The sequence below is a fragment of the Microcaecilia unicolor genome, chromosome 7 (genome assembly GCF_901765095.1).
Source record: "Microcaecilia unicolor chromosome 7, aMicUni1.1, whole genome shotgun sequence".
NCBI lineage: Eukaryota > Metazoa > Chordata > Amphibia > Gymnophiona > Siphonopidae > Microcaecilia > Microcaecilia unicolor.
Genome location: NC_044037.1, coordinates 28,850,987 through 28,876,683, shown reverse-complemented (window position 1 = coordinate 28,876,683; position 25,697 = coordinate 28,850,987). Strand labels below are relative to the sequence as shown.

Genomic DNA, 25,697 nt, shown 5'->3' with positions numbered 1-25,697 from the left:
GGACATAGCCAGACCCAATTCTAGATAGTCTGAGTCCAAAGTGAGTGAGGCACGAGAACCCTTCCCCCCCCCCCCCCCCCACACAGGCATTCCAGGGTCTCAACTCCACCCCCTAGCCCCTCCATACCTTTTAAAATCTTTTAAGTTCTTTAATGGCAGTAAGCAACAACTCATACTCACTGCTTGCACCTTCCCTCTGACGCAAGTTCCCATTTCCACATGGGGGAAACCAGGTCAGAAGGCAGGATCAGGGCAATAGTAAAACAAACAAAGAAAAAAAAAAAAACAGAACACACACATGTAACACAACAGAGAACAAAAAAGGAAAGCAGTCCCCTGGATCCTAAAAATTTGTAGTTATATTCAGAAAACTTTAGATGCTATTTCCAGACCCACCTATATTAGGTAAGAACTACTAACTTCCACACAAGAATCATAGTGGAAAACAAGCCAGTCTATATAACTAAAAAAGGAACCATGATTTATTTTACTTATATTTTTCTTGTGAAACCGGAAAAAGAAATCAGAAGACACATGGAATTTTTTATATTTATTTTTTTTATTGTAAAAAAATGTACAGAAAAGTAGTTGGCTAGACAAGTGCTGGTTCTCAAGTCATGTAAATATAGATATTCACAGTTTTCATTCACACTTTCATTTGTAAAAAGAAAACAACAATTAAATACAGAGGTTGGAAAACATGCAAGAGTATGTTTAAAATTAGAACAGAACAAGGGCAAAGAAAAGAAGGTAACACAGTACAAGAGAGGGGCCTTTTATCCCGGACCACCAAGTCTCTACTTACAGGGTAACTCCCTCTGTTTAATATAAGAACTTGCATGCAATCACTCACTGAAAATATACGCAAAACTAAAAAAAAAACCCAAGCAGGAACTGCTTTGAGACTACTGATGTGAGTTAACTAGGAGACACACGAGGGGTAATTCTCTAATTGGGCAACTGGGAGGAACCTATTCTATGAAGGAACATAGAAGCCTTTATAGAATAACTAGTTTAACAGCAAAAATACACACCTTTAAATTTAGGCATGAGCACTGATACCAGCCATAGAGCTGGAGATATGCACATAACATAAAACTTGTGTGTAACTTACTGCCCAGACTCTGCCCATGTGTATATTTACCTGTAAAATACACGCTGTACAAGATGCATACATATTTATGCATTTGGGCTTAGGTAGAATTTTGGCAAATAAATGTACGGGCCATTATTCTAACATACCTGCAACTGTTAGCTTGTACTTTACAGAAATGCCCTGCACGTGCCTCAGTTGCTGCCTCTCACAATCAGAGATCCTTCCATCTACTAGTATGGACACATTGGACTACGTGTGCCCCCGAGGACAGAATAAATGGACTGAGCAGCCCTGCACATCTAGCAGGAGTGACCAGGACGCATCAGTGGCTAATATGCTGGCAGGAGCCAATGCTATCAGCCATCCAATCTGATAAGAGGGAGCTTCCCTTTAATACAATAAAGGAATATAGCACGAAGAAATGTCTGTTTGAAAAATATAGGAGGACCTTGCCTAGCCCTTTGATGGGTTATTTTTGTTTTAGTAGAATTAAGATCATTCCTCAACATCTGAACCTTCCGTCGCATTGCACAAGTGCACTATAAAAAAATTAGAGTGGCGGCAGGTGCACATCTCAATATCTGATTTAATGTTAGAGAGGCATTTCCACTTGGTTGACTGAAAATCAGCTTAAGTATAGCGTTCCAGGTTCTCCAAAAGGGGAAGATAACTTTGCATGAAAGAGCACGTTTTATTAAGATTATAGCACCCTCTTAACTGTACAGCCTTCTGCTAGATTTAGTGGGATACTGGAGCACCACTGGAGACAGGACAAGGGATCCCTCAGTAACTGCCAAGTCCCACATCATAACAAAATAAAAAATAAAAAAATACTAGTTACTTTCCCCTTGTGTGGCACATATAGTGCTATTGTTCTTACATCTGCACTACACACTCCAGGTAAGATTATCTTTGCTGAGCTAAAATGTCTCTTTAAATAATCTTGACCAGAAAGTAACTAAGAATTACTGTAAGAATTGTGGATGATTGGTTCAAGACAGATACAGATCACAATCAATATTTTTTTGTTAAGTGGAAAATGTGCTATTAAATTAGGATTTGTTTGCAGTAACTTCTCTATTTATATTAAATTAATTCATTAGTGACATTTGACAGCAAGCATCTGAAAAGGAACCAATGAGAAAGCCTTATAGCAGGGCTCTGATTTTAGGAGAGATTTGGCAGGGACACAAGAGGAGAGTAAACCCCATTGCAAAACACAAACTTCAGCCTGGACCATGAACCTGGAAAGTCATCAGCTTACTTAAGGGGTGTGGTGGGGAGGGGGAAGAATCAAAGGCAGCTCAAGAGCAGTGTAAACTTGTGTACTGCTAAGAAAAAGCCAAGCGAGAGATGTCATGTGCTTTTCCTCAGTACCCAACAACCATATCAGTATTACCGGCCTTGTAGCAGAAATATAAACCCACCACCACATAACTTATGTCAGACGCAAAACTTCTTTCCAAGACCTTAACATCACACTAAGGGTCTTCTTTTTTTACTTGTTTAGGTCAGACAAAAATAGGAGCCCCCCTCCCCAAATCCCCTTCTTCTACAAGTTGCCGTCCTCTCCCTTCAGAGGGTGCAGCAGGCGAGGAGAGATTAAAAGAAGCTAAAGAAAGAAAGAAAACAATTATCAAAAAGGAGACAGATACTTAAGAACAGAGGAAACAAAAGAATAAATTGAAAACTGGTGAAAGCCAAGAGACAGGGTCCAAGAGCAGCTGCTAAAGGCACTTTAAAGAAAACCACACAAGTGAAAACATTTTAAAATGTTTTTAATAGCTTTTATAATGGTCAGACCAGCACAAGAATATACTTTTAATGTGGTGAGTGCAAGGCGGCTTATTTCAGCTGAGCAGATAAACGGTTGACAAATAGAGTACCATCTGCGAAAACATTCTGCAATTTAGCCAAAGTAAACGACTACATTCTTCTAATTTCTTTTTCCCTGTTATGCCCTTCATTTAAAAAGGATTCCTGAGAAACTCCATCAATCAATTTAATAATTTAACAGACTTTCCTTTACATTTCTTTTATGAAGCTGAGCTTGATTTCATTTATGGATTACTGTGAGGACTGGATTATCCAGAGCCCCAAGTCTTTGACACTCTTAAACTACTCAGCAGGTTTTGGGCTAAATATGTTAGGCAAATCGCCACGAGAAGAATCCAGTCAAACAGTAATCAGATCAATCACATGATTTCCACAGTTGATGTCATTAAATGACCCAACATGGACAGTGTTTCAACCAATGCCTGTGTCAAGGGTCTACACACAAACATCAATAAAAATGCACATTTCATAAGAAATAAACTCATGCACCATTAAATTACTCTTAAAAAAATTTTGACAAACGTAGTTATAAAATGAAACACAGCACAGTGTGTACTTATCACATAATGATTAATAGTAATAATGATCCAAAACAAAACATATAAGTGGATAAATCATATGAACACCAACATCTCCTCACTACACACACAATATAAATAGAACAAAGTGTAACTTGTGGAACACAGTTATGGTGCACATTCCTCAAATGAGAGGTCAAAACATAAGCGATCTTTATCTTAATAAAACAATAGAAAGATGCTGATAAGAAAGCTTCAATAGAGTGATGCACAAGGTACACTTTGTGCTTTTTATTCTGTGTGTGTAGTGAGATTAATGTTGGTGTTTATGTAATTTATTGACTTATACATTTGTTTTGGATCATTTTGGGATATATATGTGCTCGTTTTCAAAGTACATAGACTTACAAAGTTACAAAGGTTACTATACGGCTCATTATCGAAAGAGAAAAATGTCTAAAAAGTGTCAAAGCATTTGGACGAATGTCTTCTCAAAACATCCAAATCGGTATTTTTCAAAATCTATACTGCAGATGTTTATCTATGCAATTCGTTGGCAGTGTGTCCAAATCACAAGGGGGCGAGATTAGGGCATGCCTAACACTTGCACATTTTACAGCCATAGTGGAACAAAACCAAAAATGTTTACAGCGAAAACTTCCAACATTTTGGTCTAGACCTGTTTTTCTAACTAATAAGACACAAAAAGTGGGATGACCCCCACTTACTCCCCTAGTGGTCACTGACCCCCTGCCACCCCCACCCCCCCAAAAAATGTGAATAAAAACAGTACCCACCAGCCTCTATGACAGCCTCAGATATTATAATCAGGTCCATTAGAGCAGTACGCAGGTCCCTGGAGTAGTGTAGTGGTGGTTGCAGTGCACTATAGATAGGTGGACCCAGGACCATACCTCCCCCTCTACCTGTTATGCTGTGAGCCCTCCAAAACTCACTAAAAAGACTCACTGTACCTACGTATAGGTGCCCCCTTCACCCATAGCTATTGTAGTGGTGTACAGTAGGTTTTTGGAGGGCTTACTACACGATGTTAAGGGAGATGTGTACCTGGGAGCATTTGTATGAAGTCCACAGCAGTGCCCCATTGCTCTCCTAGGATGTGTCCCATGGCTTGATTTTGTGCGGGTTTTTTTTAAAATGGCCTATAAAGAAACGCACAAAGCGCAAAACCTCGTTCAAAGTGGTATTTTTTTGGGGAAAAAAAAGATATTTCGAAAATGGTTTGGATTTGGGACATTTACCATAAAACGTCCAAAGTCAGACTTAGATGTCACGTGGAAAATGCCCCTCTATATAACTTTAAGACCGTGTGCTTTGAAAATGAGCCTCAGTGTCTTAAGTTTGTGCTTCATTTTTTAATCCACATTTGTCAGGATATTTGAATGTTAAATGGCTGGAAAAACATCAATTGGTTTTGAATCCTTCAAAGAAAGTAGCATAGCGGGTTCCCAAACCTGGTCCTGGAGGCACCCCAAGCCAGTCAAGTTTTCAGGATACCCACGATGACTATTCGTGAAAGAGATTTGCATGCAGTGGAGGCAACACATACAGATCTCTGTCAAGAATATTCATTATGGGTATCCTGAAAACCTGATTGGCTGGGGTGCCCCCAGGACCTGGGTTTCGGAGCCACTGCAGTAGCGTGTTGGATACCTGGTCCCCTTACGAAGCCAGCTTTTACGGCTATGCTTTTTGATTTACCTATTTCCTTTCGTTACCTAGGGGTAGTGATCAAGTCTCAACTCTTTTGATAAACAGGTGTCCCAGGTACTTAAATCAGGTTTCTATTCTCTACGTCAGCTTCATGCAATTTCTGGATCTTTACACTTTGCATTTCTTCATACTTTAGAACACACCTTTGTGATTTTGAGATTGGATTACTATAATACCATACTATAATGGCCTAGTGGTTAGGGTGGTGGACTTTGGTCCTGAGGAACTGAGTTCGATTCCCACTTCAGGCACAGGCAGCTCCTTGTGACTCTGGGCAAGTCACTTAACCCTCCATTGCCCCATGTAAGCCGCATTGAGCCTGCCATGAGTGGGAAAGCACAGGGTACAAATGTAACAAAAATAAAATAGATACTATTGGAGATTCTACATGGAATGCTGCTACTATTGGAGATTCTACATGGAATGTTGCTATTCCACTAGCAACATTCCATGTAGAAGGCTGCGCAGGCTTCTGTTTCTGTGAGTCTGACGTCCTGCACGTACGTGCAGGACGTCAGACTCACAGAAGCAGAAGCCTGCGCGGCCACATTGGTGATCTGCAAGGGCCGACTTCTACATGGAATGTTGCTAGTGGAATAGCAACATTCCATGTAGAATCTCAAATAGTAGCAACAGTGGAGGAGTGGCCTAGTGGTTAGGGTGGTGGACTTTGGTCCTGGGGATTTAAGGAACTGAGTTTGATTCCCACTTCAGGCACAGGCAGCTCCTTGTGACTCTGGGCAAGTCACTTAACCCTTCATTGCCCCATGTAAGCCGCATTGAGCCTGCCATGAGTGGGAAAGCGCAGGATACAAATGTAACAAAAATAAAATAGATACTATTGGAGATTCTACATGGAATGTTGCTACTATTGGAGATTCTACATGGAATGTTGCTATTCCACTAGCAACATTCCATGTAGAAGGCTGCGCAGGCTTCTGCTTCTGTGAGTCTGACATCCTGCACATACGTGCAGGACGTCAGACTCACAGAAGCAGAAGCCTGCGCGGCCACATGGGTGATCTGCAAGGGCCGACTTCTACATGGAATGTTGCTAGTGGAATAGCCACAGTCCATGTAGAATCTCAAATAGTAGCAACAGTGGAGGAGTGGCCTAGTGGTTAGGGTGGTGGACTCTGGTCCTGAGGAACTGAGTTCAATTCCCACTTCAGGCACAGGCAGCTCCTTGTGACTCTGGGCAAGTCACTTAACCCTCCATTGCCCCATGTAAGCCGCACTGAGCCTGCCATGAGTGGGAAAGCGCGGGGTACAAATGTAACAAAAATAAAAAAAAATAAATATGCAAGTGTTGATGCTCAGCAAATGTATCAACTCCAAACCTTACAGAATGCAGCCACCCATTTCCTGACAAAGGCTAAGAGATTTGACTCAGTTTCTCCACTTTTGGAAACATTGCACTGGTTTCCTGTTAGTTTCTATTTTAAAATTCTTTATCTTGCTCATAAATCCCTGAACCTTGGATTCCCCCTCTTATCTTTCTTCTGTTATACCATATAACCTTATGTAACATCACCTGACACTAACATCTTTGTTACCTTCTAACCATCTACTAGAGACACTGACGCCCTGTAACCATTTATTGCTGTAAGCCACACTGAAACAGACTTCTCTGGATAATGCTGGGTATAAAAACAGTTATAAATAAAAAATAAATATATGCAAAAAAAACATTATAAATAAAATAAATAAATATATGCCTAGTTATCTTCGTTCTCTCGATGTGCATCGCTTAGTTCTTCCCTCTCCTAGAGGGGCCCATTATGAGTCTACTAAAAAGTCAGTATTTATCTTTCTAGCTGCTAAACTATGGAATGACCTCCCCCCGCCTATTTGGTCAGAATTATAAATTTCCCCAAGTTTAAAGCACAAGCTAAAAAATTATTTTAAAGTTTCTTTTGGGACTGTCAGTAATGGATTGACCTGATGCACGGAGATTCTGTGCCCATAAGAGTGTGTGAGCAATTCATTTCATTCTTGGAATATGTGTTTCTTTCCTGTTTTATTGGCGTTCCTTTCATTTTCTTATTTGATTGCTTTTAGTTATTGTAAAGGACTGTACCTATGAGTCAGAAAGACGCATATCAAGACTCGAATAAAACAAACAAGTTTTAATTTTTAAAGACTATTTTTTTATGGTACTTGGGTTTATTCCTTATGAAATGTGAGTCATGTAATAAAATCAACTGTAGAAATCCTTGAATCCTGTGGTTGATCTGTTGATGCCTATGGCCAGTCTTGGTTACTTTTAGGATAAATATTTAAGGGAAAGGGTGACGGTACAAGCCAATATAGCAGGCAACTCTCAGGGACTGGAAAAAGATGTAGAAGACTGAACACATTCTGGATTAAGACCAGTTTGTATATCTTAAAAATCTTAATATCCTGAGCTTAACTCCTGTTTCTTAGGTCAGGTGCAACTAGCAACTCACAGAGGAAACTTTCCTGCTGCTAGGTGGCTTGTCAGATATGCCTACCCAGTTGTCTAAAATTGTAAGACTTGAGTAGACATGCTTTAAGTCACAAGACTACATCGATGAGACACTGTTATCTTTAAGAATGCAAGAGATTACATTGTCGCTAAATGGGTCACTAAAAAGTATAATAGTTTACTTTTGTTTGTAGTTATTATATAGGATGATTACATCATATTTCGATAATTCTCACCTGGAACATTCCGAAGCTCACTCTGTGGGAGGGGAAACACTGAAGGCTAGGCTGTCAGCAACACTCACTCTCACTCATGCACCGCTCACTGTCACTCAGGACCTGCCCTCAGCCACGCCCCTTCCGGACATAATTTGCAACCCCAACGTTCTAAATGAAGCCTCAAAACCCCCTCAAAACCGGAACTGTGAGGCGCCAGAGATATCCTGTTTGCCCATGCCTGGAAACCGGAAGTCAGAACTGTGACATCTCCCCCTGCCTCAAAACCTTGCAGTTTTGCCTGTAGTCGTAATCGAACAAGAGGCAGAGAACAGCAGCACAAGAATTTCTAGAGGGGAAACCCCAAGAATTTCTAGAGGGGAAACCCCCCCCCCCCCCCCGTTTTGTTTGCCTACTACAAAGAGAAGGTTTCAGCTCTTCGTCTGCCAACACACAGCACAGGAAAAGAGTCTCAGCAATCCGCTCACACAAAACAAAAAAAACAACAGCTGAGCAGACTGGCGTCCTCTCAAACACAGAGCACTAAAAACTTCCTCTTCTTTGCAACACATTGACAATTTTGCCTGCAGTTGTAATCGAACAAGAGGCTGAGAACAGGAGCACAAGAATTTCTACAGAAAAAAAAAACGGTTTTGTTTGCCTACTACAAAGGGAACGTTTCAGCTCTTCGTTTGCCAACACACAGCAGAGGAAAAGAGTCTCAGCAATCCACTCACAGACACAAGAACACTTTGACACCGTCAACACTTGGACAACGTAAAAAGCAAAACGGCAAAGGGACCTTTTCTTTCACATTCATACATTTGCTTTTCCTGTATGTGCCACATTGCAGCTGCAGGACATCGGCATACATTCACATCTGGGGCTGGGTTTTACTTTTTTTTAGGAGACGGGCAAAACGACCCTGAAAATGGGAGGGAGGAAGGGAGAGATGGGGGGGCAACGACCCTTGGAGGGAGGGAGGGGGGCTGACCCTGGAACTTGGAGGGGGGCCGTGCACACGGACCCTGCAACTGGGAGGAAGGGGTAGAGGGCAGAACCTGGAACTGGCAGGGAGGGGGGCGGGGCACTCTCATTCTCACACTAACACTCTCGCACCCAGTCTCACTCTCTGTCACACACACACACACATTCACTCTCTCTCTATCACACACTCACTCTCACACACACTCCGAGGAAAACCTTGCTAGTGCCCATTTCATTTGTCAGAAACGGGCCTTTTTCACTTTCATAATCTTCTCTGATTAGTCTTAGGCTTGCCCATAAAGTCCTCATGTATGGAGTTGTTGGCTTGCTAGCATTTTGATTTCCATGGAAAATCCATCTGCAACTAAGGTGGCTAATTTTTGTTTTAAATGGGAAATAAAATCTATTTTCAGATAGGTCAAGGAGTTGTGTAGTTCTTGAAAAGCCATAGGCCAAGATGGAAAAATTAGATCTTACCTGTTAATTTTCTTTTATCTCACCAGACCAGTCCAGAAACTTGGAGATGTGTCTGCCAGCCAGCCGATGGAGACAAACAAGTCCTGCATGCTTTGCCCTATAAAGACACCATGCAGCATGAGATCATCAGTATTTTGAATGACAAAGCAGTGCACCTCATGGTTTCTTGTTTGTAATGAATTGCTGAATTAACAATATATGTGTTGATCCCAAGAAAATGTGTAAGAGGAAAGGGACTTGGATTCATTCAAGAATTACCCTATATCCTTATTTTTATGTAGCCGGTCTTTGATGCCGAGAGGAAAGTTAAATCTACTTTAAAACAGTGCCCTATGGTTCAGCAGCCTATTGAAACCATGACCTGTAAGATGCAAATGTATGCTATACCAGGGAAGGAGTCTGTACTGGTCTGGCAAGACTAAATAAAAGAAAATTAGCAGTTAAGATCTAATTTCTCCTTCCTTAGTGTCTGCACCAGACTAGTCCAGAACCTATGGGATGTAGTAAAGCAGTCTTCCACATGGGTAGGTGAATAGAAAAATGACCTTAGGATCTTACATTAGAAGACTCATGGGATGACTGAGGATCTCTGAATTAAAGAAAATCTGTGGACAATGCAATCTGCTAAGGAAGTCAACGATTTGCACAATTGCAAAGATAAAACGAGTATAGAATATTGGAAGAATCCTAAAAAAAAGCCTGCCATGTAACAGCTGTTAGGAAGCAAAGAAAATGTAAAGAGAACCTTGTGGTCTTATAGAGAATTGAGAAGCTGCTTATTCATAAAGCTAAGACTACTGAGACTGTGAGGACAAACGACCAAGCCTAGCGAGTCCCAAGATTTTGCCAGAGCTTGACTAACAAATGCATGAGGAGAAACTACAAACTATCTTATGATTTCTCTATGAAGGAAGATTTGTGTGTATTAAAAAAAAGGTGGCACTGCTCATACTGAGGATTCCTCCCTGGGGTTTTTTTGTTGTTGTTGTTGTTGTTTTTAAAGTGAAAGCTAGCTGTCCAGATTGTTTCAGTGTCTGCACTTGTGAAGAACTTCCCTGGTGATCTCTCTAGGATCTCTTAGCCGAGAGTGAGTAAGCAGGAGATGAAAGCTCTAATAACCAGAGACTCTATGCATTGAAAAATTAAACCAAACTGTAACAACAAACTCACCAGAACAAGGAAATCATTGTACTTGCCATACAGTTTTCCTCACAGAAGTCAAGCAGAGCCCTCTCAGATGTACTGAAGAAAATTCTACAACTTGAGGTGGAGCAGTTACTCCCTCTTCCAGTGCCAGATACGTCTTGAAACTTGCAAAGACAGCATTTTTAAATTTTGCTTTATTTAACCAACAGAGGTTCTCTTTAGGACCAGTCAAGGACTGTTGAAGCTATATAGTTACTGCCACTGGCCTGTAAGTTCCCTAGACCTTGCTAATTCCTCCTAATTGAAGGAGCTTAGGCTGTATTCTTCAGTTCACCAGTTGTTCAAGAGCATCTATGTGAGCAGTTGGAAAAAAGCTCCTCAATGTAAGGTGGCAGAAGAATGCTCACAAGTTGAGCTCTTTCTAGAACATCCATGGTCATTAAAGATGGGAAAGAGAGCCAATGCTGGACTTCCAAAGGGAAAGAACTTGCGCCTCACACTTCCACTAACTTGAGAAGGTTGTAGTGAGACTGTGTGGCATAAGTGACTTTGCCTGATCCCCAATGAAGTCTGTTCTGCTCTTATGTTGGTTGTATGGGTTCTGGTTAAACAGACCAGAACACACCCACAGAATCCATGGCAGCTGAGGGTTCCTACCCTGAGAATTCAGAGAACTAATGAAAAATAGATTGTAGTTCAGTTCAAAGGTAGTTGTGTCCTTGGGACAAGGAAACTTCAACCCTAGGTTTGGCTTAAGGGATGACTATTTTTCCAAATGGACTCTACGAAAAGTTACTACTTGCAGAGGATGAAAAATAAGCAATCTGTGAAAAACTGCTATGTCTACCACTCTGTGTAAGAGATCCAGAGAAGAGACAATTATGACTTGCAGAGGATAAAAATCACTACTACTACTACTATTTGTTTACCTTGGAGCACACTGACAGCCAACAGTCCTTAAAAATTATATCTACTTTGTGAACTATAGAAAGGTCTCAATCTAGGAGATCAACATCTGATCCCTGACAAAAGTGATATGCCGAAACATAGCCCATGTTGGGTCCTCCAATAAAGGTTACTTCTACTCATCCTGGTGCTCCGCCTTTCTATTCCATCTGTGGGCCACTGCACTGTTTGTTTTGACTGATATAAGGTAGTAATCAAGGCTCCAAAAAATGGAAAGACATTAGAAACTACCAGATTCTTGTACTAGAACTCTTTGTGTGTGGGGAACTTGCAGTTAGCCAATGTGAAGTCCTAGTGCTCAAGGACCCTAAAAAAATGACTAGGTTAGGGAGAGTTGACTCTGAAGAACCTCCGAAGATAGATAGGAACAGTCATCCTAACATCCAAGCTTTAAAGCAGACATACAGAAGAACTACCTGATCCACTCAAGAAATTAACAAGCTCATTTTCAAAGCACTTAGCCTCCCAAAGTGCTTTGAAAATATGCCTCTAAGCCAACATTAGCAGCAGAACCACCAAGGAGAGAAACCTAACAGAAGAGAATGACCCAATAATATAGGAGGAAGAAACTTGGAGTCCTAGAATGCAAAGATATGAGAATATAGCAGAAGGCACTAGGAAGAACCTGCAAGGCAGGGAAAATAAACAGCTTTTGTACAAACCAATAGGCTCTTGATGGAAGAATACTTAGACTGAAGTGGGAAACCAGTTAGTGCAGAAGTCAACTTTGAACCAGCAACTTCTTGCTTAAGAGGTATGGCTACTCTCAGATAAACTGCTCTACTATTTGGAACAATACTAGAACTCACCATGAAAACTTCTTATGGAAATAGAAACCAAACAGATAAACATAAGACAAAATATTCACCAGAGCATAATCAAGCAGATATAACAGAACCAGAGTATCATCAGCTCGCTCATTCCATCCAAGAGGCTAAATACACCAGGATGCTCCCCTCAGGAATGGGATCAGTTATTTTAAAGATTTCAGCTAAGAAGGTTCCGATACCTCCACAGACCCCACATGGGCTGAGCCAGTAAAAGACAAATTCCCAACACAATACCAATTCTACAAAACAAAACAAAAACAATAAAATCATATGAAAACTCAAAACAATGTTACTGCTACCTTAGAAGGCAGAACAGTGGAGGAATAAGAAAAGAAAAAAATAAAAAAAATAAAAAAATACCTGAAAGGAGTATTTGTTTCCAGGAAAGAAACCGCAAGACACAAACCAACTTTTCTTTAAGCTTGAAAGAGCTGCTGCAAGAGCTGACAATTGTTTCAAGACCAGACACCTGAAGTTCAGGCAAAATGGTGTGGAAAAACTCCGAGACAGACAAACTAGCCACGTAAAACCACCATGTAGCTGCCTCCTTGCAGGAGGAAGCATGTCTCCAGTACCCAATAAAGAAGATGGTTAGTTTGGGGCTGAAGGAAAATTGAATTTCTTCTTCCTTACCAATGCTGTGCAAAGTGGGAATTGACCACAGAAAAATTAGAGCGCGCGCTCCCCCATGAAACAAAAAAAACTCTTGACTCGGTGCACCTTGAAAACAGCCGTTGGAAAATTAGCACTTCTTGTGTTAGCCTGGCCTCCCAGACCACAAATCTAAAAAATAGCTCCCAACACAAGATAATGGTAGCAAATTGCTGCACTGACAAATAAAATATGCCACTCCTGACTCTACCAATTAACACCTGCCTGGACTTCCTCATAGCAGCCAGCAAATATTACACTCGAGAAAAATGCAGCTTACCTGAAAGGAACTGCAGTGCTGAATAAAGACTGTCAAGATATACATTATTATTATTATTAATCTAGAAAGTGAGGAGATATCACAAAAACGAGCATCAAAATATCTGACTGAAAGAAACAACAATCACTGAAATAATCAGGACGTTCTACAGAGGAAAGGCCTCGAGAAGCCCCCAGTGTAACTACAAGCTTTGGGGGGGCTGGGCTTCATCATCGGCCAGAAAACCTCTGTGGATGTGTATTTTTTTAATTTGTAATAAATCACTTAGAGCAAGTCCACACCAGATATTACTTTGCTTTATCAGGTGTTTAAACGCGCGGGTCCTTCTTACACTCCGACCAGGGTAAAAGACATGGAGGAGTGGGAGAGAGCAAGAGTACTGTAAGCAATATGCAGGAAAACAGACAGCTCTTCGGTGCCTGCATGTCCAACACCTTAGCTGGTGGGTAGAGCAATAAAGCCAACTTTCTACAAGTTATCCAGTCTTCAAATGTTCTCTACCCCAGAAACCCCTGCCAGGGGAAAAGGGAAGTTAGAAGAAGATGAAAAGGACTTGCAGAGTTCCAAGTAATCCCTATAAGAGTTCTTCTTCTGCCGGCCTTTCCTCCATGCTGCGATGAAAAAAAAGAGGGAGGGGTGGGGAACTTAGACCTCAAGAGTTACACCCCAGTTCCAGGTCAGAGTGCTTGAAAATTCCTGCTCAGGAAAATGCAAACCTTTTCAAAAGGTACGCCCCTCTGATCAACAGAAATTAGTTCTCACACCAAGTCCGCAGCAGTTACAGAAAGCAGTCTACAAGCGGCACAGTGACCATCTGCTGAAGACAAATACTGATGACTCATACTGCATGGTGCCCTTATAGGGCAGAGACGACTTCTCCATCCACTGGTCGATGGACACAACCTACAGGTTTCTGGACTAGTCTGGTGGAAACACTAAGGAAAATAAACTAAGTGACCCAAATTACACTATACAGTAGTTCAAACAAAATCCCCCAGTTATTCTATAATTAAAACACAAGGTACTCTGTCTTTATAAAAGCACCTAATAAATACCATTTGCATTGCATTAATTTTGCCAGAAAAAAAAAACAACAAAATTCACACAAAAATTACATTTTCACATTATATCATTAAAAAAAAAAAACGAAAAACAAACAAAAAAAAAACAAATAATGACAGAAAAGAAATACTTAAAACATGCAGTTTTTCATTTTCTGGAAAAAATAAGAAGGATTTCAATGTTACAGGTGCACGAAAGAGATTGTCATTAAAAATGGTTTCAAACACAAAAAATAAAATCAGCTGGTTTGGACAAATCACTGCAGTTAAAGCCAGCAGTTGGAAAGACTAGCAAAAAAAAGCAGCTCTGTTCCATCACATTGCAGCAAAAGAAACATTATTCAGTACACAGCCAGGGGTTACTGAAAAGAAAAAGTGTAAAACAAGACAACAGAAACACAATAAAAAAATGTTAACACCTGATGCAATTTTAACAAATATAAAATCACATGAGAAAAAAAAAAACCCAAGACAGTTCCTAATGTAAATGCCCATCAGTGTACTTTGTGCACCTCAAAAAAACCCAGGCGAGTAAAGCAGTGGCAACACACCTGTTGTATTTTTAACTTCATTTTAATAAACCTTCTATAACAGTTGTGCACCAGGAATATAAAGGATTTTTTTAAAAAAGGGTATAAAAATATTTGGTAAGAAATACTCAAGAGGAACAACTGAATTTTAAGCACCAACAGCATCTAGGCTGACTTGGACAACACAAGCAGATTTAAACTCAACGCAGCACAGTGTTAAAAAAATTTGTAAAAGTACGGTCAGAAAAAAAAATAAAATTAAAAAAGTAAAATCTCTACCCCTGTTTCCTGAACAGTCTCATTCATCGCAGACATAAGTGATGGATGGATTTGGCTTGGGGAACCAAAAGCAGCTGAGAAGCCCTTAACCATGCAGCAGTGATGCCAGTGAAAAAAAAGGGCTGTTGTGAGGGAACCAGTGGGAACAGTTAGTCCTGCAAAACAAAAATCACACTGCCACATGCTAGGGATGAAAAGTTTAAGAGGTAGCTTAGCAGCTCTTAGCCAGTTCCACGGAAAAATTGCTGCTTTCTTCACCAGAAGACTGCCAGGAGGTGCAGGCTCGTTATATCTTTAACTCATGGTGAGAGGAGGGAAAGGCGGGTGGGGGAGGGGAGTGGGGAGGAGACAAGCACAGTTGCACACACTACATTAAGAGGATATGGGGAAATTCAATTCGGAGGTGCCAAAGGAAGGGTTCTACAGGAAACCAGAACTGAAAAATGAAAGAAAAAGGGTGAGTTAATGATTTCATGGATTGACTCAAAAGCAACACATGTAAGTCCCCAATGCATCAACAAATGGCAACAGACTCCATCTTAGTTAATATAGTTCAGCTGAAAATGACTGTACAGACACACAAACACACCAGCAGCAGGATTACCAGAAACAATTCTAGAGTGTTTAATAACCCATGGATACCAACCATTCAGAATCAGAGAAATGGTGCAGTAGCTTTGAACTTCACTTCCCACATTCCCTTGAGTTCAGCACACCATATATGGTTCCTCTAGGAAGGTCTAGAACAGGGGTGTCCCAATTTCAGCCCTTGGATTTTTAGGATTTCTGCAATGAATGCATGAGATATATTTGGAGGCCCTGCTTCCATTGTATGCAAATAAATCTCGTGCACATTCATTCGGAAATCCGGAAAATCTGACTGGGTTGCGGCCTTCAAGGACCGAGATTGGACATTCCTAGTCTAGAAGAACGTGGGCAGAGGCAACCATGCACGCTGCATCCCCTAGGACAGACGGACAACTGTCAAAGGCCTTATCTGCCTCAAACTCCAGCCTGGGAACCTTAAGACAGCACTGCTGTACCATACGCTGAATAAAAATCAGCACTAGCAAAGGCCAAATCAGAGATCCAAGGCCAGATCATTCCTCTTCAATGTCCATGATATGGAATTACTCTAAAAACCTAACGTTGCCATGACCTACGATTTTAGCTTTAGAAGCCCAATAACCCTTAAATTTACTATTACTAGTCAATGTCAAGGACATAAAGCAGATATAAAAATTTAGGATGAATGGACAAAGCTCTTTTGCTCCATTATAGAATGGGAATGCTATATTCTCTCTCTGTAGATGGTTTTACCTTTAGTGATGCTATAGGAAAAAGACGTAGGCAGATGCTCTTTTGAAGATGGGCTGACAAATGTTAAGCTCAGATTACTTCAACCTAAGGAGAGCTTTGGCATTTAGTATTGCAGATGACCTGCTACAATACTTCCCTAATATGATATTGACGGGGGGGGGGGGGGGGGGGGGGGGGTCGTCACAATCTAAGAATGCAAAATTACTACGAGAAAGATTTTTTTTTTTCTTAAGAATGGCATTTAAAATAAAGGAAATAAAACAGTTACTTGAAATAGTACAGAGGTGCCAGAGTTCCCAGGAATGTACATATTGGGTAAGCCCTCCAGACTAGCCCAGAAACTGGAGAACAATGGCCTGCACAGAAACGGGAAATGCATGTGCAACCACGCACCCAGACACACCAGCTGCACTGGGGCAGAATCTCCTCTAATAGATCCCTAAAAGCAGGAAGAGCCGGAGATGTGCAGTGAGCCAGAGGCGGAGAGAAGACTAAATGTGTACCATGCCTCATCCACTTGTAGAAAAATGACTGGGGCAGTACCAGACATTCCCTGTGGTTCACCTTTGGCTTCCATCTCAAGGCAAAAGTATCACAGCACAGGGCAGGGCCACCAAGAGCCAGGCCACTGCTGCTGCCGCCTCCCCCCCCCCAAACCCATACTTGGGATGCAGGCCGCCGGGCCCAACTTGGAATGCAACTGCCACTGCCCCTCAGGCTGCCATCAGATCCCTGTGACAGGCCCCCCTTGGGAGGCCGGAGAGCAGCAGATGCAGTGATGCGGGGGGCCCCTACCCCCTACATCAGTGCATCTGCTCCTCTGTGGCCTCCAAGGGGGCCAGGCACTGCAGTCTGTCTCACCTGCTCCAGTGTGCTGGGACCGGTTCCCGATAGGAGCAGGAAAGAGACAGACCCCAGTGTCAGGCCCAGGAAATTTTGCTCCCCCTTTCTTGGCAGCCCTGGCATTGGGCTTAAGACAAAATGTAAGAAAATTTAAAAGCCAAAAGCAAAACCATTTCCATCACAGTACCACCGTTTACATAGAACCCAATGCGGTGTTACACTATGGCCCTCATTTTACAGGCCCTATTCACATTTGATATGTGCATAAACCCGAACTTAAATGTTTATCTTGCATAAATGTCTATGTCCCCATTTTACAAAGCTGGGATATACTAGTAACAAACCCAACTATATGCAAATGGCAAGGAGGCCTGGCTTGGATGGTACCAGGTCATGGCAAGTTCTTAGATGTTTATTCCCCATTTGAGAAGGGAACTAAAAATTTACATCCTAAAAGACTGGCCTTAGGAATTACACCTGCTTCCAAGTACATTTAGGTTTTGTTACTGGGAGGATTGGTGAAGGGGTTGCCTCTTAATCCCCAGTGATTTTTGTTCCTCCACATGCTAAACTGGCAAGAGAAACCAGTTACTATGACAGCGTTGGGATAATAACCAATTATGTTTCCAAAAAGGTCCGTAATATGCCATAACAATCAGTTATATCGACGGGTTCAAAGCCAAAACATTATTTATTTTTCTAAAATGGCTGTTTATGCTGCATGCATCTAGCGCATAAATGTGTGTAGTGGCGGCCTAGTGGTTAGAGCACTGGTCTTGCCATCCAAAAGGTGGCCAGTTCAAATTCCACTGCTGCTCCTTGTGATCTTAGGCAAGTCACTTAACCCTCCATTGCCTCAGATACAAAATTAGATTGCGAGCCCTCCAGGGGCAGGGAAATACCCAGTGTACCTGAATATAACTCACCTTGAGCTACTACTGAAAAGGTGTGAGCAAAATATAAATAAAAATAAATGTGTTTCTCCTGTATTTCACATCAGGCTCTACATCAGCAGATTCTGTTTTAAAATATTGATGAAACTTGAGATGCACTGACCCACATGTCGCAATTCCTACTTCTACGACCTGTCTAAAATATATAAACTTATGTCCTTTATATACTTTGTGTGTATATATATATCCTATATAATAATTTGCACCTCCAACGTTCCATGTTTGGCTGCCTAGGTTCGTAACATCTCCTGACGTCAGCCAGCCTCCAACGTTCCATTCCCCCTCACTGTTCCGCCCTCGCGTCAAGACGTAATGACATCAGAGGGCGGAACAGTGAGAGGGAAAGAAACGCTAGAGGCAAGCTGACGTCAGGAGGGATGTTATGAACGGAAGCCAGCGCCAGCCAGCCAGAGAACGTTCAGGTACAAATCGAGGGACATCGAGGGGAGGAAGGGAAAGGGAGGGCAGGGCAGAGGAGAATTGATGGGATGGGAGGACAGTAGAGAATCGCGGGTCACGGATGGGAGAGCAGGGAGGAGGAGAATCACTGGACACAGAGGGGAGGAAAAAAAAAAAAAAAAAAGCTTACATGACAGCCTTCCTAGGGCCCATTTCATTGTTGAGGAAGCAGGCATGGCTCCACGTGTGTATGTGTATATATATATATATATATATATATATATATATATATATATATATATAAAGAGAAATATATAGATTTTCTATCTATATCTATCTATATCTAGAGAGACCATATATAGTCATAGCTTTATAGGAGAATTTTTTAATGAGATGTTTACAGGCCATGTGACGCATTTACTGCTGTCCTCCGAGATCTAGAAGTGATCTGATTGCCCAGCTGGAAGGTAGTTAATGAAGCTTACCAAGAAAATGTGACCCATGCAGCATGCAGCAAAGAGCAGTGTTAGCTGTAAAACAGTACATAGGAAATGAAAATGAAGATGAGATGAACATCAAAGAACCACTTAATCATGAGGCACAAAAAAACCAACTTATGATGGATAGACAGGAATACCACAAGGGTTCTCCAAACAGTTAAATATGTAGAGTTTATGGAAAGCAGTGGAAGGGTTGGCAGATATCAATTACAGCTTCATCCAGCTAACAGAGAATGTACCCAGAGAAATGCAAGTGTGTGCACACACAAACCACGCATGTATGCATACACTTATTCATGGTCTCCTACCAAGGTCAACAGCATTAAGCCTGATGAAACCAGAAGAAAGTGAATCTGGTTTATATTCCACTGCCCCTACAATTATCTGGCCTTTATAAGGGTCTCATTCAACATTCTGTTCCCATCCTTCATCTCCTCCCTGGGATACTGAAGGCTGGCCTGGGACCCCTTTCTCTTGTGTCTGCTCCATGTACTATCTTTTTATGGTCCTCTGCCACCCGAGACATTCAATGGGATTAATAACATTTTCATCTGAATCTCTTTGGAGGAAACATTGGGCCTAATTTTACCCTCCCCCTTCATCTCTTATTCTGTGCCTTGGGGAAAGTGTGTGTGTGTGTGGGGGGGGGGGGGTAGACTTTTGATAAAACATGTGCATTATTCAGTTTTAATCTAAGACTCATAAAAATAGGGCCAACCTACCACAGAAGCAGTGACTTACTGTACTGTGAAATGGATCCAAATACAACAAAAGTAAGAGTGGAGGAGTGGCCTAGTGGTTAGGGTGGTGGACTTTGGTCCTGGGGAACTGAGGAACTGAGTTTGATTCCCACTTCAGGCACAGGCAGCTCCTTGTGACTCTGGGCAAGTCACTTAACCCTCCATTGCCCCATGTAAGCCGCATTGAGCCTGCCAAGAGTGGGAAAGCGCAGGGTACAAATGTAACAAAAATAAATAAATGAACAGGAGAGATTTTGCTTTGGGGGGGGGGGGAAAAAACCCCAAGAAGCGAGTTCCATGTGCCTCCTGGACCCTTTGACCACTAGTATTCTACATAAACAAGATCCAGTGGCCTCTGGGTTCCATCATCAAATGCCTGTAAGACTTCTATATCCAATACGTTCTGTTATTTTATTTGATTGAAGGAGGGGGGGGTGTCCACCCCTTCCCTGCTGTGCAGTCTTACAAATCCCCAACAAAGGGCAGCCTTCTCCTTAGACTCTTGCGTCTCTTTCTGATCTCCCGCACCCCCACATGCAATACGTACAATCTGAAAAATCTCTCAGATGTTATATGAATTTACAGAAACAAAGAGAGAAAATATGCCAAGTTCCATGAGCCTCCCAGTCGGAAACAAATCTCTCTTAGGGCACAGAAGACAGCTTTCTACTGACTTAGCTCATTGTAAAATCACTTCAAATCCCAAACCTATTCCAGTGATGCATTTGATAGCTTTGCGGTAGGGATTTATGGGTGTTCTGTCTCAACAGGTGCTTGCGACAGCAACTACTTTCCAGAGGTTGAGCGAGAACACAATTGTCTTGGATTTTTTTGTCCCTAATAACGATAAACTCTGAACTACTCCCTCAGCCAGGGGTGCAACACATTCAACCGATTCCTACTTCAGCAACCTGTCTAAAATGGGGCTGATACACCGAGTGAAAAGTCTTTAGAAAATGAGGCCAAAGGAATGTGCTTGCTTCTCTCTACTTACTTTTTCCTCTCTTTATCCCTCTTGAGAGTTTGTGAGCCTCCGGCCTGCTGGGCTTGGGACTGGAGTAACTCTGCTGCCGTTTTCCTCTGTTTGAAAGCATTTAATTCATCGTCGAGAGACTTTTTTTTCTCCTCCAGCTTCTTCTTCTCATCCTGATGCAATTTCTTCAGGCGATCAAACTTCTCATGCAGCTGAAACAGGAAAACAAAAAACAGGGAACAGATACAGAAACCCTGACGACACTGGGCTTTTAACTGCAGGCTGCTGCACAGACCTGCTATGTGATTCAGCTCTTCCACAGATGAATTTACTGGCAACCAAATCTGGTTTAACATTTCCAGGACTGCATTATTATGGAGGTGGGTTATTAAATATGAAGCCCCGCTTTAATACATGATGTACACAAGCATTTTATTCTTCAGCAAATTAAGAGCTCTTTTTACTGAGCAGCGGTCAGCCCAACGCAGGTTTACCGCTCGCTACACAGGAAGCAGCGCTGGGCTACTGCAGCAGCCTGGCGGTACTTTCCACCCCTAGCGTGTCATCATTTACAGCAGTACAAAAACATTTTTGTAGTGCCGGAGTATACCCGGTGGTAAATGGGCAGTGCCGCGCTGCCCGGTTACTGCCGGGTTAACGGGGGAGCCCTTACTGCCACCTCAATGGGTGGCAGTAAGGGCTCCCCCCTGAAATGGCCACGCGGCATTTCCTGTTAGAAAGCGAGCCTTTCCTTTTACCAGCTGCAGTAAAAAGGGGCTTTGGTGCACGTGTGAAACATACGCCAGCGCTGGCCCCCTTTTGCCGCAGCTTCATAAAAGGAGCCCTAAGAAGACATAAGGTAACTTATTTTCATTTCTACATTTGCTTTTCTAAAAAAAAAAAAAGACCCAAAGTAGCTTACAAAACGGTAGCCTAAAACAAGGCAGTGAAAAAGTCTTATGATTACATATGTAAAAACCAAATTTATATATCATGATTATATATGTAAAAACCAAACTAAATCAAATAAAAATATAAAATTAATCATATAAACCAGATGACTTTGGGCTATAATCATATAGCCATCCTCCCAAAGCTCCTAAATAATCAAAACTTAGCTACTGGATAATCTACAATGAGCTAAGTCAGTAGAAAACTGTTTTCTATGCCCTAAAATATATTTATTTCTGACTGGGAGGCTCGTGGAACTTAGCACTTTTTCTCTTTTTGTTTAATGTTTTAAGTCTGGTCTGCATACATTTTTTTCACCATCGGTCTGACCAGTGCTATAGTGAAGTCCATTTACATATTTTATTTTTAGACTGTTCAGTATCCTTGATGAAAATGCCACTGGGATTTACAAATAACCATTTTTTTTTGTAGAATCTTTCTGTGATTGTCTATTAATAGTATTAGATCAGCATTATCTATAACCATTTTCATTTTGAAACCAGCAAAGTACTTTGTGCCGTGGTGACAAAAACACTAAATCTGTGTTTTTTAGCATGAGGAAATGCATTCCAACTAAAACTCAATACAGAAAAAAAAAAACAACACACTGTCTCATCATCTCATCCCAATACAATACATACAAACCCACAAACATTAACACCCCAGGATACACCCTCCCTGTCTCAGACAGCCTGAAAATTCTCAGAGTAACAATCGACCGTAACCTATCACTAGAGACCCAAGCGAAATCCACCATAAAGAAAATGTTTTTCTCAATGTGGAAACTCAAACGCGTAAAACCATTCTTCCCGAGGGAAATATTTCGTAACCTGGTACAGTCCATGGTATTAAGCCACGCAGATTACTGTAATGGAATCTAAGCGGGATGCAAGGATCAAATCATAAAGAAACTTCAGACCGCCCAAAATATACAGCAGCCAGGCTTATATTTGGAAAAACACGTTTTGACAGTGCCAAACCACTCAGAGAAAAATTGCACTGGCTACCAATCAAAGAACGCATCACTTTCAAAATCTGCACAACTGTTCACAAAATTATTTATGGAGAGGCACCGGGATACATGATAGACCTCATCGACCTGCCAATCAGAAACTCCACAAAATCTGCACGATCATATCTAAACCTCCACTACCCAAGCAGCAAAGGACTCAAATACAAATCCACCTATGCAACCAGCTTTTCCTACCTAAGCGCACAACTATGGAACGCATTGCCAAAAGCAGTAAAAACTACAATCGACCACCTAAAATTTTCAGAAAGCATTAAAGACAGACCTGTTCAGAAGCGCATACCCCACTGACCCAACATAAAAATACCGGTCACTTGCGACACAACATAACCAAAGACTGCACCGGACATTACCTGACTCTTCTTCCCCCTTTCCCTCTCTAAGTTCCCCCCAACTGTTTCCCACCATACATATACCTCATTATACCACAATATCACTTTGTATTCATTCATACTATGTATTTGTTCAAACCGTAATCGGCTACCACCGTTAACGGTTATATGTAAGCCACATTGAGCCTGCAAAAGGTGGGAAAATGTGGGATACAAATGTAAAATAATAATAATAATATTATGTTTGTCTCCCATTTACCAGCGATTCTGACATTCCATATCGATTTGCTTCCTGATTACCGTTTACTTTTAGGATAACATATAAATATGCTTTCAGATACGACGGCGCTTTCTTTGTAAATAACCCATTTATTCTATATCCATACTATACTCTGAAATTCTTCAATATTAGCTGCATTTTCACACTCATTTATCTCCTCTTTCCTTTTATGTTTTGTTACCGTTGTCGATCATAAATGAGTACACAATAAGCATTTCGGACATAATGCTTTCTTTTTGCATGCAGCTCTTTTATTCAATATTGACGCCTTCTCTCTTTTTTGGAACCATTATACCCACAACCTTATTCTACACAAGATATTGATATCTGTATGTTTTATAGACCAATCTTTAGTGTCACAAGGTCTAAAGACAAGACATCGAAGATTTTGTTCATTTATTCTGTTGCATATGTTCAAATTTCACCTACTGTTATGTTATAGATGGCGGGCACTTTTCGAGTATAGCTCCACGCCACGAGGTCGAGCCCGACCTAGGAGAAGTGAACCAGGCCTGGGCGGTAGATGGTGGAGAAGCGGAAAAAAAGAGTACACGTCTTATTAATGGCTCCGTCTTCATAGCAATAGCCTCTAATTACCTTTAATCTATTTTATAGAGTTAACTATTAAGGTTTCCTCTTCAAGGTATTGTCCTCTTTCTATGTTACTGCATGATACTAAACCGTATTAATGATTTGAAACTGCCATTAAATGAGTAATATTCCATTAGCTACTATGGATTCTACTTCATGTTAATGTCCTATAATATCTTTTACTGTATTTTAGTACATTATGTATCTTAGTTCCTAAAAGTAATGACTACATTTTAAATGCTCTTAACTCCATTTCGTTGCATTAGACTGATAAGGGCATTCAGAATCATTAGAGCCTAAGTTACTATAGTATTCTATTGTACTGTACTAGTGGCCGTTAATTCGTATATAGTGACTACTAGTTCGGCTGCATTATAAGGCATTCTTCTGATTCACACTTTCAACTATTGCATCATTATTTTATTATCATATTGTATAACCTGTAAACCTACTGAACTTCACAAAGGTTAAGCCAAAATGAACATCTCCAAATTGCTTTTAACAATTTACTTTTCATCCCTAATTTATCATGCTTTAACCACCCCTCTCACAAACAACAACATTCCCACAGTACTAAAGTCATGCAGACTGCCTAAAAACAACACACCTCATCAAAAGAACAATAATCAACCAAAAGGAAGATCTACTAGATTGTAAGCTCTTTGAGCAGGGACTGTCTTTCATCTATGTGCCTTGTAGCGCTATAGAAATGCTAAATAGTAGTAGTAGTAGTCTCTTGTAACCAGAGCTAATATTGTGATGTCATAATGCCTCAGGCCACCAATAAGAGCCAACCTCATCAGTGATGTCACAATGGCTTGATTGTCCTATACTTGGCTCACTTTTATTACATAGCTCTTTGAGCAGGGACTGTCTTTCTTCTATGTGCAGCGCTGCGTATGCCTTGTAGCGCTATAGAAATGCTACATAGTAGTAGTAGTAGTAGTAGTAATCTACCATATATGAATACAGCCAGTATAAAGGTAAGAAAGGACAAAACAATTCCAAATCTCACGAGGGAAGACAATAAAAATTAACACATCCCCTACTCTAAATGTCCTCTACCAATCAATCCAACTGGGAAACATAAATGCAAGATCGGTAGTTAACAAAACAATAACCTTAATGGACTGGATCACTACAGACAATCTAGATCTACTGTTTATTACTGAAACCTGGATTCATGATCTCAAAGACCCCATCATCCTAGATTTATGCCCTCCAGGCTACAAATTGGACAAGAAATGGAAAAAGAGGAGGCTGCATAGCGGTAATTTATAAATCCCATTTCACTGTTACATCTATTGCAGAATCTATACTTCATTCCAACACCAGATACACTGCTCACACTTTAGAAAATCTTAATAACTACAATAGCAGTGATTATTGTATAAATGAGGGAAAAGTCTCAACTACTACAGCTACAGTGGGGGAAATAAGTATTTGATCCCTTGCTGATTTTGTAAGTTTGCCCACTGACAAAGACATGAGCAGCCCATAATTGAAGGGTAGGTTATTGGTAACAGTGAGAGATAGCACATCACAAATTAAATCCGGAAAATCACATTGTGGAAAGTATATGAATTTATTTGCATTCTGCAGAGGGAAATAAGTATTTGATCCCCCACCAACCAGTAAGAGATCTGGCCCCTACAGACCAGGTAGATGCTCCAAATCAACTCGTTACCTGCATGACAGACAGCTGTCGGCAATGGTCACCTGTATGAAAG

At 41.1% G+C, this 25,697-nt stretch overlaps 1 protein-coding gene across 4 annotated transcripts in view; it reads right to left on the bottom strand.

Annotated features, from left to right (window-relative positions):
- Positions 1–583: 583 nt before the first annotated feature.
- Positions 584–25,697, bottom strand: part of SEPTIN6 (septin 6) — an 87,505-nt gene continuing 62,391 nt past the window's right edge. Inside the window, exons 9-11 of one of the 4 annotated variants that reach the window (XM_030210666.1) lie at positions 20,805–20,995; positions 19,056–19,100; positions 14,633–15,491 (exon numbers count right to left, since the gene is read on the bottom strand). In XM_030210666.1, coding sequence (XP_030066526.1) covers positions 19,097–19,100; positions 20,805–20,995 — 195 coding nt within the window. In that variant the 3' untranslated portion in view covers positions 14,633–15,491; positions 19,056–19,096. Of the gene's footprint in view, positions 2,709–14,387; positions 14,609–14,632; positions 15,492–19,055; positions 19,101–20,804; positions 20,996–25,697 lie in introns of those variants that run through there. The other 3 variants (XM_030210664.1, XM_030210662.1, XM_030210663.1) reach the window with 3 other exon arrangements.